The 14,450-nt window shown below is 43.3% G+C and overlaps 1 protein-coding gene across 6 annotated transcripts in view; it reads left to right on the forward strand.

The window, feature by feature from the left end:
* The window catches only part of QKI (QKI, KH domain containing RNA binding), a 207,416-nt gene that overhangs the window by 69,458 nt on the left and 123,508 nt on the right, over positions 1 to 14,450 (forward strand). For all 6 annotated transcript variants that reach the window (XM_038759089.1, XM_038759100.1, XM_038759128.1 and 3 more), the window contains exon 3: positions 10,879 to 10,995. In XM_038759089.1, coding sequence (XP_038615017.1) covers positions 10,879 to 10,995 — 117 coding nt within the window. The remainder of the gene's footprint in view (positions 1 to 10,878; positions 10,996 to 14,450) is intronic.

Here is a 14,450-nt window from a genome sequence, read left to right on the forward strand (position 1 = left end):
TTCCCCAATGAAAAAGATAGAACATTTTTTACGTTGGGTCCTATGAATCCTGGTTTGTTGGCATCCATACCTCACTTTCTAATCAACAGTAAGGTTTGCTTTTTTTGGTTTTCTTTCTGGTACTTGTTAAGCTTTCACTATGTGCCAGGCATTGAACTAAGTGCTGGGGCAGATAGAGTCTCTGCAGGCTGGACACAGTTCCTGTCCCACTTGGGGCTCACAGTCCAAGTAGGAGGGAGACTGGATACTGAACCCCTATTCTACAGGTGAAATAACTGAGGCACAGAGAAGTTTTGACTTGCTCAAGGCTACACAGCAGACAAGTGGTGAAGCCGGGATTAGAACCCAGGTCCTCTGGCTCCCAGGCTCCTGCTCTTTTCACTAGGCCACATTGCTTCCCAGGATTGAGTGCATAGTCTGGGCAGAGCTGTGACTGGAATAGTTGGGCGGGTATGCTGGAGATAGTGGACATAATCCCTTCCCTCAAGTACTTGATTGTCAAGCGGGGGAGACAGACAGGAAAATCTCAAAGGAATTATGGATCAATATGAAAGCACCAAATACATAGTTAAATGAATATTAGAATAGTGGGAAAAGCCATTTCAGAGGTTGACAGAAGCCATCCCAGAAAACCAGCATGGTATTTATTATTCCCAGGTGCCTGGTGGAACTCATTGCTAGAGAAAACTTCAAGGGTAGAATCTACAATATCAATTGCTTTAAGACATATACTCCACTGTCCCACCACCGCCCACTTTCTTTCCAATTTCCTTTCCCTAGGCTTTCCGCAGGATAACGCATAATAGAGCTGTAGACTGATTGATAGTCTAGCTGTAAACTGTCTTCTAGACTGTGAGCCCATTGTGGGCAGGGATTGTCTTTGTTGCTGAATTGTAGTTTCCAAGGGCTTAATCCAGTGCTCTGCACACAGTAAGCACTCAATAAATACGAATGAATGAATGATTGGGGGAGAGACAGGAGAGCGTGAGGTTATCAGCCTTATTGTTTTTTATTTAGATTTTCATTGGATTCTTCAAAATATCAAAATTCCCTTAGGAAATCCTGCCAGGTGGTTAGCTCCTCCTTGCTAAGTATAAGGGTAAGGGAATGAGTCCCGATTTTCCTCTCTCTTCTGCAGTCTCCCATTGTCTCCTGCCTTCAGGACATCTCTGCTTCGAAGTCCTGCCAACATCTCCAACTTAATATGTCCAAAACAGAACCCCTCATCTTCCCCAAACCATGTCCAACCCCTGACTTTCCCATCACCATAGACAGCACCAAGATCTTCCCTGTCCCATGTGCCCACATCCTTGCCATTACCCTAGACTCATCCCTCTCATTCAGTCCTAACATTCAATCTGCCACCAAATAAGGTGGGATGTGCCATCACAACATCTCTAGAATCTGCACCTTCCTCTCCATCCAAACTGTTATCCTGTTGATCCAAGCTCTTAGGTTATAGTCCACCTTGACTATTGATCATTTGAGCCTCCTTCCCGCCCTCCCTGCCTCCTGTCTCTCCCCTCTCCAGTTGGTCCTGCACTTCTGATCATTTTTCCCCAAAAGCAGTTCAGTCCTCTTTTCCCCATCTCTCAAAAAACTCCGGTCGTTGTTGGCCATCTACCTGCACGTCAAAGAGAAACTCCTTACCATCAGCCTTAGGGCACTCGGTCGCCTCTCCCCCTCAATCAGTCATATTTATTGAGCACTTAGTGTGTGCAGAACACAGTACTAAGTGTTCGGGAGAATTCAAGATGACAGTTGGTAGAAATGTTCCCTGTCCACAAGGAGCTTACCATCCCACCTTACGTTGCTGATGTACTATAACCCATCCCTCACACTTCACTCCGGTGCCGACTTAGTCACTGTACTTCCATCTTGTCTGCCTCCCTGCTGTCTCTTTGCCCATGTCGTTCCTCTGGCCTGGAATCCACTCGCTGTTTTCTTTAAAAATTTGTCAGAAATTAATTACCACGATTTTATCAATTTACAGACGAGGGTCTGACAGACTACCATTCTCCCCACCTTCAGAGCCCTCCCAAAATCACATTTCTTCCTAGTGGCTTTCCCTAAGCCCTTCTTTCCCCACCCTTATTTGCCACCCCCCTTCTGCTTTCTTTTGCACTTGGATCTGTACCCCTTAAGCTCTCGCTGCTCACTCCATCCTCAACCGCTCCAGACCTAGAAGGTACATATGTTTATACTCTCCCCCTCCCCCATATCTGTAATTTCTCCAAATGCTGTCTCCCCCTCTTGTCTGTTAGCTCCATTTGGGCAGAAAAGGTGCCTATCAACTGTGCTGTATTCTCCCAAGCACCTAGTTGTGCTTGGCCCACCGTAAGCGCTTAAAAACTTACACTGATGTTTGAGCTTCCATTGCCTGTAGTTTAGGTTATTAGGAACTCTTCATCTCATGGGGGAAAATGTTTGTCTTTCACCGGGCCTCTTTTAATTCCTAAAAATCAAAACTGAGATAACGATCCTGTAATCAAGTCACTTACCTTCTTAAAGTAGTGTCAGCACCATGAGAAGACAAAGTGCAAAAATTAGACTTATTAAGGGAATGCATCCAGAATTCCCTTAATGTGGTCCATTCTCTATTCTTCCGTGACAGAGGCTTAGGTTCCTGAAGAACCATGCAATTGAGAAACTTTCCCTAGTGGGGCCCACAGGTCACACCTGACCCTGCTTGCAGATGCCTACTGTCTGAGGAATAAACTCTCCCTAATTCCATGCATTCTGTGGCCATCTTACCGGGGAAACAGGTGGTGTGGCAAAGCTGACTGTAGTCGTGTGATGGATAAGAGTTTCAGGAGCCATTTACTTAAGTTTTGACTTGATTTTATCAGATTCCCGCTTTAGATACCAAAGTTTGCAGGTTTTGCTGTTTTTCAAGAGTCCTCATGTAGCAACTCTATCTTGCTGTTAAAGGGTTAGACTGGTTTATAAATCCTCTACTGAACTTGCTGGCTACTGCAATCCTTTTAGAGGATCAGATTTCCCCAACGAGTTGTTAAATCTTCCTATTACTAAATAAATTCACGATCGAGGCAATCCAATGTAATGTGGGCCTTTAAATCTCGCTAGTCTGTCTACATGAATTGCTCTTTTTAAAACCAGTACTCCTATTCATTTGTCTTTCACCATTGTTTGATCATTTGAATTTATAATTCCAAGTAATTGGAAATCCATTTTCTTTAAAAATTTGTCAGAAATTAATTACCACGATTTTATCAATTTCCAAAGTGAATTTTTAGACAAATTTACAATTTATCTCCAAGCACACTGCACATTTTGGATTTTTGTTATTGTTTTCTTTTCTCTTTTCATCAAATCAGTATCTCAAAAGACTTCAAAAGATGACATGGTTGATTTAATATAGGACATATACAAAGCTGAAATCTTAAGCACTGGGGTGGATACAAGTAAACCGGGTTGGACACAGTCCCTGTCCCACATGAGACAATCCCCATTTTACAGATGAGTTAACTGAGGCACAGAGAAATGAAGTGACTTGTCCAAGGCCACACGGCAGACAAGTGGTGGAGCTGGGATTAGAACCCATGGCCGCCTGACTCCTAGGCTCGTGCTCAATCTGCTATACCATGCTGCTTCACAACTGAATTAAAACCGTATTTAAAAAGCTGGTCACGTAGCTAGACCAGAAATACGTATGTTTTCCCAAAGCCTCTTTGTATCCCTCCCCATAATAGTGTAAAAACAGAGAGAGGCCTTCGGTATTCATTTAGATTTTGTGGCTTGTAGTTCATAATGTTTCAGTGACCTGTCCTTCCAACAGTTTAACTTTCAACCTTAGGAAGTAGTTTTTCTGTCTACTTAATTGTTCACTTTTTTGGTGTGCTATCGTTGTTTACCTATTTTAGCCAACAGCTGGTATCCATTTGGTGACAAATAGAAACAGCCTGCTACCAAAACAGAATGCTAAAAGGCAGTCACTGAAGAATAGCAATAATGAAATCAGAGCTAAAAATACTGGTTTGTAATACTTTAGCAGCTGGTTTAAATCTGGTAGGTTGTTCCTGCTGGAGACTGTTGACCTTAAAAAGGAAGAGAATGTATTGTAGCAATGGAAGCAAAAACAGCTGGTAGGCTTATCACTTGGTGTAATGACAGCTAAGGTCAAACTGTTGGGGGAGAGCCCAAGCGAAGGACTCAAGAGAATGTTCTTATTCTTAAAGCACCTTTCCGGCTTACTTGGAAAAGCAGAATTTTGGTTGCAACCCATTATCAGCTTGAAATGCTTCATGACAAGTTTTTATGTCTCTTTTCACTAGACTCACTTGCCTTTCAGGCAAGACTTGGCTCTCAGCAAAAGTCATCTTTCTACATACTACCGCCCAGCAGTTCATATTTCATTTAGCCAGTGTTCGGTGATGCCATTTTAAAATGCTTCCCGAAGATCTCGTCCACATAGGTTGTAGAGAGGTACTCTGGTACTTTGACCTGTATCCTTTTTCGTTTTTTAAAGGCTTTTTAATATTGATATTCATGGACTAGAACCTAAAGCGAGCTTTCCTCCCCACACAAAAGCACAACAAATCAAGAGTTGAAAGTGACCTCAGGATCTTCTGGCCCCACTTTTCACCTGAAAGCAGAAATCAATCAATCAGTTGTATTTATTGAGCACATACTGTGCAGAGCACTGTACCAAGCACTTGGTACAAGTGCCTACCAAGCTCACTAGGATGCCTGGCACAAAGTAAGCACTTAACAAATACCAGGAAAAAAAAAAATCCATGGTTAGAGGCAGGCACCGAAACAGATAGCATAGCCAGCAGGTAGTTTGCATAGGGTGGTTGCTAACATTGATTGCAAAGCAGCATCCACTCTGTGACCTTGGGCAAGTCACTTAGCTTCTCTGTACCTCAGTTACCTCATCTCTAAAATGAGGATTACGACTGTGAGCCCCATGTAGTACATGGACTGTGCCCAGTCTGATTGGTTGTGTCTGCCCCAGCGCTAAATACAGTGCCTGGCACTTAAAATGCTTTACAAATACCATAAAAAAAGTAATACAATTGATTGGGGTGGATATTGTTTTATTCTTAACTGTTGTCTAGGAAAAAATTATTCTAAGAGCTAGTCGGGGCTATGCATCTCATCCAAAACATTTAAATGCCATTGGAAAATCACTGCTGTCCTTCAGTGGCTTTCAAAAACCCTTTTAGCATGGAAGTTATCTAAGACAAATAATATGGATTTCAGGGATTGAATAATTCTTCTCAAATCCCAGTTGTGTTTTCAGATGTTTAAACTTTCTAAAGCCAAGTTTTATTGCCATTGAATGGTGATTTTAGTCACTGTGAGCAAACAGTCAATCCAGTGCTTACAATGTGCAGAGCGCTAGAGAGAGTAGAAGTCCATTTGGGAGATATGAGCAGGGTTTCCAATTGCTTTCTTTTCTAATTTCTGAATAAGAAGTGTTAATTGCATAGACTGAAGCTGAGTGAAATAGGTGAAAAAGGAAAATATTACATTTTATCTGCTTAATTTGCCTCTCCCCCCCCCCCCCCACCATTTTTTGTGCCTCTCAGTGAAGCACTATGTGACATAGCAATCCTTTTTGATGATAATGCCCATTGCCACAGAATGAAGAGTATTTTGCCTCAGTCTGACTTTTGTTTTCTGAAGTTTCTGTGGGGTGCTCCAGGCTTAGCCTGGAGAGACAGCAACTATTGCTCAATTCTGAAAGGTGAAGAGAAGAAAGGAAGTGACATCTCTTCTCCACACCTCCACCTCATATTTTTCACCACAGAAGAAAAGCTGAGTGCTCTCATGTAGCCTCAAGGATCTTCAAGAAACAGAGGAATTTTTATGAGGTTTCTCAAACAGTACCTTTGTTGTTTTGCTGCAAAGAAAGAGACTTATCCAATGGAGAGTTTTGTTTGACAGATTTTCTTACTGAGACCTTCCTCTTGGAATTGTTCATTACCTGTGTTCTTGCTGCTGTGGATTTTGGGGTTTTTTGTTTGAATTAAACTATTTTAGGGCATACAGGCTTCCTTAAGATGCCAAGAATTAAAGGAGCATTTGCTGGTCTTTGGACTTCAGTGTGTTGGGTCCCTGAGTCCTCTAAAACGAAGGTCTTTATTCTCTTATTACAGAACTCATCTATGGGAGATTGACAACAGCATTTAGGTTAATCATTCTGCCTGCAGAACAGAAACTGCAAGGCACAGATACGTATTCCTGCAATAAGTAAACATATGAAATACAAAATTGGTATATAGACCATCTATCAAAACCGAGTATAGCTCAGGTTATTTTTTTGAAACGTTTGTTTCCTTCATCACGATTTGTCCTTGTCTTTGTCCTTTCCAGGGCTTTTCTGGATAGTTTAATTCAATCCTCGCTAGTCCAAGAAAACAGAGAAGTTTCATGATTCACGCATGACTGCATAGAGCCACAGTGATCAATAAATGCCGTAATAATGCTTTGAAGGTGGGGAGAATGGTGTTTTGGCATACCTGGAGGGGGAAGGAGTTCCAGGCCATTGGGTGGGTGTCAGCAGCTAGATAGACCAGAGAGAAACAGAAACTCTCCTTACCATTAATTGGCTTTAAAGCCCTCTATCGGCTCACCCACTCCTACGTCACTTCAGTGATCTCCTACGACAGCCCGGTCCACACACTCCACTCCTCTTGTGCCAGCTTACTCACGGTGCCCCGATCTCATCTATCTCTCCGCCGACCCCTTACCCCCATCCTCTCCCTAGCCTGGAACTCCCTCCCCCTCCATACATGCCGGACCACTACTCTCCCAACATTCAAAATCTTATTAAGGTCACATCTCCTCCAAGAGGCCTTCCCGGATTAAGCCATCTTTTCCCCAGGTCGATCTCCCTTCTGCATCTTCTAAGCACTTGGACCTGGGACCTTGGGGCATTTAGTGTTTGCCCCACCCTCAACTCCACAACACTTCTGTACATATCTTTAAATTGCGCATTAATGCTGGTCTCCCCTTGTAAATTTGAACCTCATTGTGGGCAGGGTATGAACCTACCAAATCAGTTGTACTCTTCCAAGTGCATAGTACAGTGCTCTGCACAGAGTAAGCACCCAAATACCATTAATGAATGATCAGGGCCTTCTTTTAATGATTTCTTTTACCTTTAGGGATTCATATTAAACCTATTCCAGTTCCTCAGCCAGTGGTATGTACTGAACACTTACTGTGTTCAGAGCACTGTTCAAATGATAGTAATTGTGGTGTTTAAGTGCTTATATGCTAAGGACTGGACGGGGCGTGGGGGAAGATAAAAATTAATAGTCAAGTCGGTCGCAGTCCCTGTCCCACATGGGGCTCACAGTCGAAGTAGGACGGAGAACAGAAATTGAACCCCCACTTATAGAGGAAGAAACTGAAGCCCAGAGAAATTGAGCGACTTGCCGAGGGTTACCCAGCGGGTAGATAGCCTAGCCAGGATTAGAACCCAGGTCCTCTGACTCCCCTGGCCTGTGCTCTTTCCACTAGCCCTCATTGCCTCGCCCTGTATGATACAATAAAATAGAGTCGGTAGGTACAATCCCTACTTTTGAGTCTAGGTTTTTCGGGAGCAACAAATTCTCCACAGAACTCTCCTTTCACGGCTTTCTTTTCCTCCGGTTCACAGCCTCTCTCTTTCTAGGCATTCGTGTCTGTTTTGCCTGGGAGCAAGTGGCTGGCCTCTTCCCAGGCAAGGTTTTCTTAATATAAAGGACGTGTCCTTGTACCTCACAGTGCCAGGAAGCATAGGCAATTCAGTGGACATCTCTCTGGTCTTCGGATTTTCAGATGGTTCAAACGAAAGCTTTGCCAAGTTAGGAATAGGTCAGCGGTTCACGAAAATTGGATCTCCGTCAATTGCTGGTGTACGTGTGCAGTGTTTTCCCTCGGTGGACTTTGAGGGTCGGATGACTGGCGATGGGCGTACCCTGTTGACTGTGGAAAAAGAGCATGTCACCGTGGCTGGGACCAGCCTTTCCCGCAGATGCGCAGAAGCTAGCAGATGACCATCTCCTAGTTGGAGGAAGAGGATGAAATGTTCAGGAGCTGTCAGCTGGGGAAGGAGTAGGGCCTAGCCACCGCGTAGTGCAGTACAGTCGGGAGAAGCAGCATGGCCTAGCGGTTAGAATATGGGCCTGGAAGCCAGAAGGACCTAGGTTCTATCCCAGCTCTGCCTCTTGTCTGCTGTGTGACCTTGGGCAAGTCACTTCACTTCTCTGGGCCTCAGTTATCTCATCTGTAAAATGAAGATTAAGACTGTGAGCCCTAAGTGGGACAGGGACTGTGTTCAACCTGATTAACTTGTATCTACCCCAGTGTATATAGGTTTGGCACAAAGCATGAACAAAAAGCATTTAAAAAAAGCACTATACAATAGAGTTGGTAGGTGTGGTCCCTGCCCATGAGAAGCTTATAGTCTACAGGGGGTAACTGCCATTGTGGTAGTTGACACTTTGCCCAGCCAATTGCTTGTTTGTACCCCGTTATATGGTAGTGTTTTGCACAAAGAAGGCCTTTAAATGCCATTATTAATAATAATAATAATAAACTAGATTAGGGGTAGGGGAAATAGTGGCGTATGACTATTTATGCAAGTACTATGGGGCTGGGACTTCAAAGAATACGGAAGCGCTTAGTACAGTGCTCTGCACACATAAGCGCTCAATAAATACGATTGATTGATTGGTCTCGTCACCCCACTGTTTTAACTTTCTCATGGTCAGTTAATGGTGTAAAGCGCTGGTTTGGGTTATCTGCAGAGTATGTACGAGATTTTACAAGTGACAACAGGCAAGCCAATATTTTTCAGCAGTGATAATTGGTCAGTAAATGAGGGCAATTAGTATGCACCATACATCCACACGGTAATTGGTTGTGGGACATAGGCTTAACTGTCTGTGAGCTGACGTCAAGATATGTTTGTACTAGGGAGGCAGCTTGGGGGAGTGGATAGAACACCGACCTGGGCATCAGAAGGTCATGGATTCTAATCCAGGCTCTGCCACTTGTTTGCTGGGTGGCCTTGGGCAAGTTACTTCACTTCTCTCTGCATTGGTTACCTTATCATCATCAACATCAATCGTATTTATTGAGCACTTACTGTGTGCAGAGCACTGTACTAAGCGCTTGTACTAAGGGCTCCATCCCCACCTTATCTGTAAAATGGGGATGGAGACTGTGAACCCCACGTGGTACAGGGACTGTGTCCAACCCGATTTGCTTGTATCCACCCCAGCACTTAGTACAGTGCCTGGCACTTAGTAAACACTTAACAGATACCAGAATTATTATTATTAGGCATGCCAATACTCAAATATCACCCAAATATGTGGTGTACTCCCTTTTATCCAGTTTAACCCACCCCTCTCGAAGAACAGACAAATTGGAAAAGCAAAAAGTGCCACTTTGGGAAAATTGCCTACTTTGGCCACATTTAGTGGTTTTGCTGCCTCAGGTGTAATAGTCGTGGTATTTAAACATTTACCATGTTCCAAGTACTATACGAAACACTGTGATAGATACAAGATCATCAGGTGCCATGTGGGGCTCATATTGTAAGTAGCAGGAAGGCAGTTGAGGGAGCTGAGGCCCAGAAAAGTGAAGTGACTTGCCCAAGGTCACGCAGCAAGCAATGGCAGAGCCAGGATTAGTACCCAGGTCCTCTGACCCCCAGGCCCATGCCCTTTCCACTAGGCCACATTGCTTCTCGGGCGTACCACCACTTCGGGTTTTGGGGCAGGCCTTCTGAGCTGGACATGTCCTCACTGGGATTCGTACATTGATTCAGTCATAATTATTGAGTGCTTACTGTTTGCAGAGCACTAGACTAAGTGCTTGGAAAAGTACAGTACAGTGAGTTTACAGTCTAGGGGGGCGGGAGACAGGCATCAACACAAGTAAATGGTGAGTAGCTTGGGCTCCCCATGTGAACTGACTGAGGTGGCGGCACAGCCAATGGGAACGTCCAGCCTTCACATGGGAGGTGGGATGCCGAGGCCCAAACCCGACCCACCCTCGGCACGTTCACGCTGAGGGCCACAACTCTCGTGCTCGCTGAGGTTGCCACCAGCCCAGTAATAATAATTATTGTAGTATTTGCCGAGCGCTTACTCTGTGCCAGCCACTGTGCTAAGTGCTAGGGTGGGGACAAGCAAATCGAGCTGGACACAGTCCCTGTCCCACATAGAGCTCAGTTTCAATCCCCGTTTTGCAGATGAGGGAGCTAAAGCCCAGAGGAATTAAGTGACTTCCCTAAGGTCACCCAGCACACAAGTGGCGGAGCTGGGACTTGAACTCAGGTCCTTCTGACTCGCAGGCCCGGGCTCCCTCCACTAGACCACCCAACGAGAGGGGCTGGCTGGGTAAAGATTTTGGTTAACTGCGAGTCGTGGCTACCCCAGGGAGCCTCTCTCAGAAAAAGGGCAAGGAGCCTTGCGGGAGTCCATCAGAGGGCTAGCCAGGATGGTGTAATTAGGAATAAACTCTCCATAGGGAGTAAAGATTATTTGAACAGTGCATTCATTAGTCAGCTACAGTGAAGGGTATTAGTTCAGCGCTTACTATATGCCAGGCACTATTTGTAGGTAATCATTTAATTCAAACCATTATCACTTGGTGCTTGATGGAGACAGACCATTTGTGTTGCTCTCTGATGGAGCCAAGCCTCCCCTTGCCCCATCCGCCCACCCTCAATAACCACGGCAACAAACCACAATTTAAAGGACCACAATTCTAGAAAACTGTATTACTAATTTCCAGGTCATTAGTGTAAATTCGGATTTTGATTGAGTGGATTATAAATTCTGATAAATATATATTTTTGATTTGATATGTAGTTATATATTTATTTTGGGTGTTTTGTTTTGTTTTCAGTTTAATTTTGTGGGACGAATCCTTGGACCCAGAGGACTAACGGCGAAACAACTTGAAGCAGAAACAGGATGTAAAATAATGGTCCGAGGGAAAGGATCAATGAGAGATAAAAAGAAGGTGAGTCCTTGGAGTTTTAGGTGAACTTATCCTACCTGTATTTTCATTCCCGCTGGGAAGCTAGTACTGTGTTCACCGAGGAAAGTCATTCAAAGTCTGACTTAATAATAGTTATTGGATGCTAGAAAAAGTTAGTTCTTGGCACGACCAACATGTTTTTAAAGGCTGTAATGGTTAATGACATTTGTTTTCCTGCACATGGTGAACTAAAACCGTATAAAATTCAATTGATGTTTAAGTTTAATAAATTACCACTATGGGGAAGTAATAAAAAGTGATGCGCATGCAGTGTAAAGTTGACAATTTGAGACAGATTTTTAAAATGTGGCCTTTTCATTTATACAGCTTGCATAAGTTAAGTGAGTAGCTTTGGAGATCCTGTTAAAGCCATGACCATGTGAAGATCAATAAAGCTTGTTAAGATAGTTTTACCTGAGCTAAAACAGTGCTAATCCTACATACATCACCAATTACAGCTAATCTACCTGGCTCCTTTTTTTCAATGTCTCCCCTGAATCTTGTTTATTTGCTGGATTGTTTTTATTAAACTGAGTCCGTCTTCAGTTAACAAAAATTGTCAGAACATTTTTCAGTTTTCCATTTACTTTGTCATCTACATTTTTTATATGGTCAGTTCTACCATAACGTAATGTGTTTTCAGTAGGCATTTTGGAGAAAACACAACAACAGAACTAGAGTGTTCTAACAGTGAATGTTTGTCTGGATAGAGTGTGATGAGTCGGAAGAAATGGTTGTGTGTGTGATGTTGAGCTGAAGCTGAATACTTCAAACACAAGTTTTCCTTAACATTGAAAACTGCAGGAATGCAGTTTGTCTTACATTCTCATTTCTAAAATTTAATCAGCTGCCTTGACTGTTGCATTCCAAATAATGCAGTTATTATCCTAATACTGAAAAGCATGCAATTGTTCAACTTTTCAAATCTGTTTATAGCTGCTAAACTAGTTTCAGCAAACTCAACTTTTTCTTTCTACCAAATTTTAGAAGCACGACTTAATAGAAAGAAGCATGTTCATAACTATTTAAGATGTGGACTGGTGTGGTGATGCCAGATTGAAATTTTTACTCTTGTGTCTGACTGAAGCTAATCTTCTAACTTCCCTAGAACTCAAGTTCTTGTTAAAATTGGAATCATGATTTTTATCCCTCCTGCAAAAGTTATAAATATGTATTGATTGCTTTGTGATGCATCAGAGTATATTTATTGTATTTAAGCATTTACTCTGTATTAAGCACTATTCCAAATGCTGAGGTAGATACAAGTTAATCAGATTGTACGGTCCCACAAGGAGCTCAAACCTCAAAGGAGAAGGAAGAACAGGTATTGGACCCCCATTTTACAGATGAGGAAACTGAGGCACAGAGAACTAAAGTGACTTCTCCAGGTCCCACAAGAAGCAAGTTGCAGAGCTGGAATTAATTGAAATACCATGTGTCAGGTTTTGTTAGATTAATAAGACTAAATTCTGTTCTCAACTTTGGAAAGTTGATGATAAATTAAATGATGTTACCTGACCATTTTGGGCTCTATTTGAATGTTTTTTCTTTCCTTTTATTTTAATTTTTGACTAGCAGACATTCTGAAGAGTAATTGTATGGTAATATTCATCCTTTTTATGTGTTTTCTAAATGTGCAGAGTGGCATTCACATCAACTGATTTCGTGTCTCATAATTGCGGGGCAAATATTCAAAATCATATACTCCTGAGATTAATAACTCAAAGTAGATAAACAGAATAGTGTCAGTTAGAATGAACCACAAATACTGATGCCTTTACAGCAACAGTAGATGCTCAGGGCTTTAATACAGAAGGAAGGGGAAAAGTGGGTAAAAAGTAATGCCTGGAGAGTCTATTTATGAATGAATGACAGTCTTCAACTTTACCTTAGCATGATGAACTGCACCTGAAACATTTCTAAATTCACACACACACATATCTCATTCTCCAGTATCTGAGTCCAGATGTTCTATCTCTAAACTCCCAAAAGCTATCATTAGGGATTGGTTACCTGCAGAAAGTTGCAGGGATTTCTGCAGCTGACGAATCTGCCATTCTCCTTGGCTTCACTTCAGCCACTAAGGAAATCTGTGTGTTTGCATTTACTGGCATGCAAACACAAGTGATCGCTTAGGAGATCTGAAGTTTCCCCTTTCAGAACCAATTTCCAATGATCTCTTTGAATTCCAGATTTTCCCAGTAGTGACTGATTCCTAGTTCTGATCAACTCAGATAGGTGAGGCTTTCCTTGGTCAGGGATAATAGAGTTCAGTCCTTGGAGGTGCAAAATCATATCAACATTTTGAGCACATTCCTTTGTCTCCTGGAGACGACTGCTACTCTTGGTTGCAGCAGTTAAGAGGTATTATAGCAACTGTGAATCTTCAAGAGAAACTCAGCTATTTCCCTGTTGGAGCTGCTGGGGAAAGCGCTGGAGGTTAAAATAGCAACAGGAGGAAGGTGTTCAGTAAACTGAATCTAGGAAGGGAGAGAAAAATGGTGAGAAGAAATCACCTTGTAATCAGTACTCCAAGATAATAATATAATGAGGGTTCTTGTTAAACATGTACTATGTGTGGTATTTCTTTAAGTGCTTACTACGTGCCAGGCACTGTACTAAGCACTGGGGTAGAGATACGCTATTCGGGTTGGACCCAGTCCATGGCCCACATGGGTTTCTCCGTCTGAATCCCCATTTTACAGATGAGGAAACTGAGGCACAGAGAAGCGAGTCAGGTTGGACAGGGTCCCTGTCCCATGCATGGGGCTCACAGTCTAGGAGGGAGAGCAGTATTGAATCCCCATTTTACAAATGAGGTAACTGAGGTACAGAGAAGTGGAGTGACTTGCCCAAGGTCAGACAAGTGGGAGAGCGAGATTAGAACCCAGGTCCTCTGTCCCCCAGGCCCATGCTCTTTCCACTAGGACGTGCTGCTTCCCTAAAGGCGGTTGATTCTCGATGGTTCAGAGGGAACCTGACCAACGCCAGCCCCAAAGGGTGTCTTCGAGTCTTGACATTAATAATAATGATGGTATTTTTTAAGCTCTTACTATGTGCCAAGCACTGTTCTAAGCACTGGCGTAGTTACAAGGTAATCAGGTTGTCCCATGTGGGGCTCACAGTCCTCATCCCCATTTTACAGATGAGGTAACTGAGGCACAGAGAAGTTAAGTGGCCTACCCAAGGTCACACAGCTGAAAAGTTGCAGAGCCGGGATTAGAACCCACGACTGAAGACCTCTGACTTGGGTGCCTGGGCTCTTTCCACTAAGCCATGCTGCTTCTCTGATCGCGATCATGATCATGAACACTTCAAGGGCCCAATCAGGCTGAAACCCTCCCCAACCAGGCTTGGGTAGCCCTCCCTTCCATGCCTGCCTCTAAAGCCCTGGGGCCGTTCCAGTGTCATTCCCTAAATTGGTTTTCCCAGAACAC

The sequence above is a fragment of the Tachyglossus aculeatus genome, chromosome 2 (assembly GCF_015852505.1).
Source record: "Tachyglossus aculeatus isolate mTacAcu1 chromosome 2, mTacAcu1.pri, whole genome shotgun sequence".
NCBI lineage: Eukaryota > Metazoa > Chordata > Mammalia > Monotremata > Tachyglossidae > Tachyglossus > Tachyglossus aculeatus.